The sequence below is a fragment of the Macaca nemestrina genome, chromosome 4 (genome assembly GCF_043159975.1).
Source record: "Macaca nemestrina isolate mMacNem1 chromosome 4, mMacNem.hap1, whole genome shotgun sequence".
Taxonomy (NCBI): domain Eukaryota; kingdom Metazoa; phylum Chordata; class Mammalia; order Primates; family Cercopithecidae; genus Macaca; species Macaca nemestrina.
Window position 1 is genome coordinate 173,901,322 of NC_092128.1, and position 4,763 is coordinate 173,906,084.

At 36.9% G+C, this 4,763-nt stretch overlaps 1 protein-coding gene across 1 annotated transcript; it reads right to left on the minus strand.

The window, feature by feature from the left end:
* Positions 1–750: 750 nt before the first annotated feature.
* LOC105472745 (keratin associated protein 8-1) lies at positions 751–1,331 on the minus strand. The gene has a single exon (XM_011726272.3). The coding sequence runs from the start codon at positions 1,275–1,277 to the stop codon at positions 1,086–1,088; it is 192 nt and encodes a 63-aa protein (XP_011724574.1). The 5' UTR covers positions 1,278–1,331; the 3' UTR covers positions 751–1,085.
* Between the last annotated feature and the right edge of the window lie 3,432 nt (positions 1,332–4,763).

The following is a 4,763-nucleotide window of genomic DNA, read 5'->3' on the forward strand; positions in this document are numbered from 1 at the left end:
GTACTATACGTAAGATGTTTTCAATAGAAGGATTGAGACATTTTTTATTTGGCTTATAAAAGGAAATTGCTCTGTTCTCTAAAGGAACACAGAGAAAAGCTGATATATCTTCAGAAATATTCAATACAGTTCATATATTTTAAGAGTGAAACTCGTTATCTGCTGTTGATTCTTTAAGAAACTTGCCATGGTTGTGAATAACCTGGATGCTTCTAAGCTACAAAATAGACACCTTAGATAGTTTGATACAGGAGGTTTATCCCTTCACCTAAAAAACTCTGATTTCCAAAGGATGTCTGTGGCTTCTCTATTACTCAATGCTCCAGAATCCTTCATTAGGGGACATGGTACTTTTGTCTATAATCCTTAGTCCCTGGGAAAGGGAACGCAGTGGGTTCCATTTGGACTAACATGGAAGTGACTGAAAAAGTTCCTCCTGTGTTGGGTTTTCTCGCGGAGGAGAAGTAGTAGTGAGATAAGAAGGGCACCCCGAGCAATAAATGGCGCTCCATTGGGTTGGAGGTGGGCATCATAAAATTTTAAGAAGGTTCAAACAGGCAATCTTTTTATTCGTTTCCTGCAACCCACCCTCTTACCTGCTAATCACACGGGATCAATAATTCTTTGCTTTCTCACTGTTCCTAATGCCCACGTGAGAAAAAGAAATTCACTTCCCCCCACCACTCCCAATGTAACAGAAAATATGCCACACACCAAGAAAGGAAACTTCACTCTAGCATGAGAATATTATACCAGTTGAGATAAATTTATTGAGATTTTGATAGACATAGCCATGACTTCATCATGACAAGTCATGAGTGTCATGAAAATTTCAAAAGTAGTGTATGACAAGTAGGAGGTCAAGTTTCCAAAAACATCCCAGAGAACATCAGCCAGGGCAGGCAGCTTGAGGAAGCGTCTCCTTTTTCATTTTCCTCCCCTGGGACTGGAGGTAAGTTGGAAGGCAGTGTCTCTGAGGTTGATGAGCAAATGAGGAATGAAGGAGTGGATACGGGGGGATCCTGGAGATGTGCTGCTCAGCCTTCAGGGGAGAGAAGATTCTACGCCTCGGGGATTTCAGCCAATCAGTAGAGAGCAAATGGCCAGTATCTCCTGTAGCCAAAAGCCCCACAGCCATTGTAGCCATAGCCGAAGCCATAGCCCACTGGGGAGTAGGTGCTGCCATAGCCACAGCCAACACTATATCCCAGCGGGTAGCCATAGGTGCCCCAGTAGCATCCTGGGAAGACAGCCTCGGAGAAGTTGTTGCAGTGCATGGTGTCGGGAGCAGAGGGCTTAGGTAGCAGAGGAGTGCGTTTCGTCAGTGGGATGGATTCCTGGTCTCAGAACCTTCTTTATATATCCTGGCTCTGGTGGGTGGTGAAAAACACAAAGCCCTCATTTTCATTCTTGACACCAATTTACATTCTTAAAAGCTCATTAACTTGTTTTGCTCTTGCTTATGATGGCTTTACAGTGGCTTAAGAAAGCTCTCATGTGATACAATGCAGCAAGAAGATGACTTTAAACAAATTATTTCCCTTCCTAAAAAAAAAATTATTGCCAGGACTTCAAAGCACTCTGTCTTATAGACCCTGTATAACTCTCTGCAAGCAGGCATATAATATCAAGAAATATTCTGAGGTTGTTAACTGTTATGCAGTCCTCTTGCTCTCTGAATTCCCACAACACACAGTTGGAATTCGATAAATAGGTGTTAAATACATTAATAAATAACAAATGGATAGTGAGTTTATCTCAAAATTCTCAAAATTAAAGCATGTCTTAGTATTCACATGCTTCAAGGATTCTCTTCTTTGGAATATGAAATACAAGTACAATAAAACTCGTGAGAAAGAGTCTTTCTTTTTTTTTCTCTCTCTCTCTCTGTCTACAGCTACCGTGTTTGGGAAACTGGTTAAAAATGTAATCTTAATCATAGTCCCCTCCTAAACTATACCTAACATCACATTTCTAGAAGAGTGCTCGAATTAATAGTGTTGAGATTTTAAAATGGAGTATTTGGATTAATCCTTGTACTGAATTGTCAAACATTTAATTTTTTGACCTGAAACATGCTTTAAACTAAATGTTGAAACTAATAAGGTAAACACAGAAAAATGAATAAAAAAATTTATGGTAAGATTTAGAATGTTTTTTCTCTTAGATCTAATGAAACCAGATTGTCTGACAAATGTGATGATATTATAAAGGACCAGATGACAATATGAAATCAGTTATTTCACTTTTAGAATGATCGTGTACCCCAGGATAAAAAAGGAAAGTTATGCCTCTCTAAACAGAGAGTTAGTTCTCAAACATGAGTTAAAAGAGGGATAAGGCTGATCAAAACTATCTTGGATCATGTAAGACCTGATATATTATTCCCAGACACCTGTGTTAAGATTTCTTACAGTGGCACTTAGTAGAGAACTTACAGAACAAATACCCAAAGAGGGCACATGGAACAGAAATAGGCACAGAGGTAATAGGAATCATTCTAGAAGGCCACAAAACAGATATGTATTACACATGAGCTCCCCCAGATTTTAATTCATAACCCAGAGGTAACTTTGCTCCCTGCTATCAGCAGCTAGGGATCAAAGGCTGAATCCAAGAACAAGACGAGACTTTTGGAAAATTCAAAACCATGCCAGTGTACTAGCCAGATTAATTAAATTAATTAATTAAATCTAATTAATGAAAAATAGATTACAGCAGAGGCATTTTTAAATATATATATATACATATATGTAATTTTTTCTGAAGTGGAGTCTTGCTCTATCACCCAGGTTGGAGTGCGGTGGTGCAATCTTGACTCACTGCAACCTCTGCCTCCTCGTTTCAAGCAAGTCTCCTGCCTCGGCCTCCCAAAGAGCTGGGATTACAGGCGTGGGCCACTGCACCTGGCCTCAATTTTTTTATTTTTAATTTTTGTGGGTGCATGGTAGGTTTATATATTTGTGGAGTACATGAGATGTTTTGATACAGATATGCAATGTGTAATAATCACATTCTGGAGAATGAAAACAGCTATATTACCCTGCTTCGTGAGCAAACCTGGATGCCTACCTATGGGGATTCAGCAATTAAAATTCAAACACGACATGTGGCTTATAGCTAAACAAGTTCAGGGAATTGAAATTAGATTTATTCCCAAAACATAAAGGTATTCAACCACAGATCATTCCCTAAAAATCATAGAATGATTTACATTCTGTTTCTACTGGCATCACATTGCTATATTTCATGATAGAAAAGCTGATGCTAGGGGGAAAAAATTTAGACAAAAGATAGCATTGTTTAACGGAAAATTTAAAATTTTTGAATAAATATTGCCAAAGGTCAATTATGATGCTCTATTTAAATGAATTTTCCCATTTGCCTACCCAATCTGACAAGATGCTAGTTTTGCCTTCTGCAGCACAAAACCTAGCTCTGTATGTGAATAGTAATTAAAATATGTTGTCTTTTTTAAAACTTAAGCCCTATTTACAGAGAACAGCTTGGATTTTCTCTAGAAAGTCTACAGAAAATTCTAACAAAAGAAAATTTTGGGAGACATATCATTTATCAACAAGTCATTTAAAAATTAATAGCGAATTTAATCCTATATTGAGCCTATGAAAGCTTTTTTCTGATAATAGACTTATCAAAGAAAGAGTCAGGATTTCATAAAGCTTGGAAGTACAAATTTTTGAAAGCCCATTTGTTAAAAAGTATACAATGTAACAAATATAAAATTAAGTACAAAAGTAAATATTTGTTGAGATGCTTTAAAAAATCACAAAAAAAAAACCACTACCAAAACTTACAAATATTACAAAATTCAGAGAAAAAATATTATTTGTATTATGAAGTGCCTGGCACACTACTATAATAGTTTTCTTTCCCACAGGCTAGCTTCTGGCTCCATCATTTCAATCTATTCTCCCCTCCACTACTCATCCTGTGCTGTATGCCACGGGAAAAACTCAGGCTAAGATAGGGCCTCTGGTCCTGCATTTTCACATCACACATTCTGGGTGGATCAGCAGAGTGGTCGAAGAATTCCTGGGAGCCATTCCCACATAAGAATGGCTAGAAGTAGTTTAATTAGATACAGAAGTGCCCGCGAAACACATAAATATATCCCACCGTGCCCAAACTGAACATATCACTGACTCAGCTTCTCCTTAACCAGATCCTAAAAAGATCCATGGCCTCTCTAATGCCATCCAACATGCGGGGAAATGTGATTGTGAGGCAGCCCAGTAGAAAGCAGCAGCATTTCAAACCAATTGCTGTTAAAATATCCTTTTGTAAATTTTCCCCCAAATAAGCTATGTAAATTGAAAGTTTACAAAAGAGAAAAATATATTCTCACATGTTAAATGGCACGGTAATAAACTAATCATTGTTAGATATTTATTGGCTTGGATAAAATTCATGACCCTCTTCTCTTTTAATAACAATCCTAAAATGCTGTTTAATAAATAATTTGACTTTACCTTTCATATTTCTTTGATTTCAAATAAGACCTGACATAAAGATAAGAAAAAATTCTGCTTTTTGACTTTCTACAAGGGAGCAGGAAATATACTGTGTACAAATTTCAGAAACAGAGTCAATTACAATGTGCACAGTAAAAATTTCCCTGTCATATGGGCTTCAAATATAATGTTTATACCTTCAGCATATTAACATTTATTAGAAATGAAAGCTAAATTAGAATGGAATGTTTTTGTTTGTTTTTATTTTTGTTTTTGTTTGGGGGTTTGTTT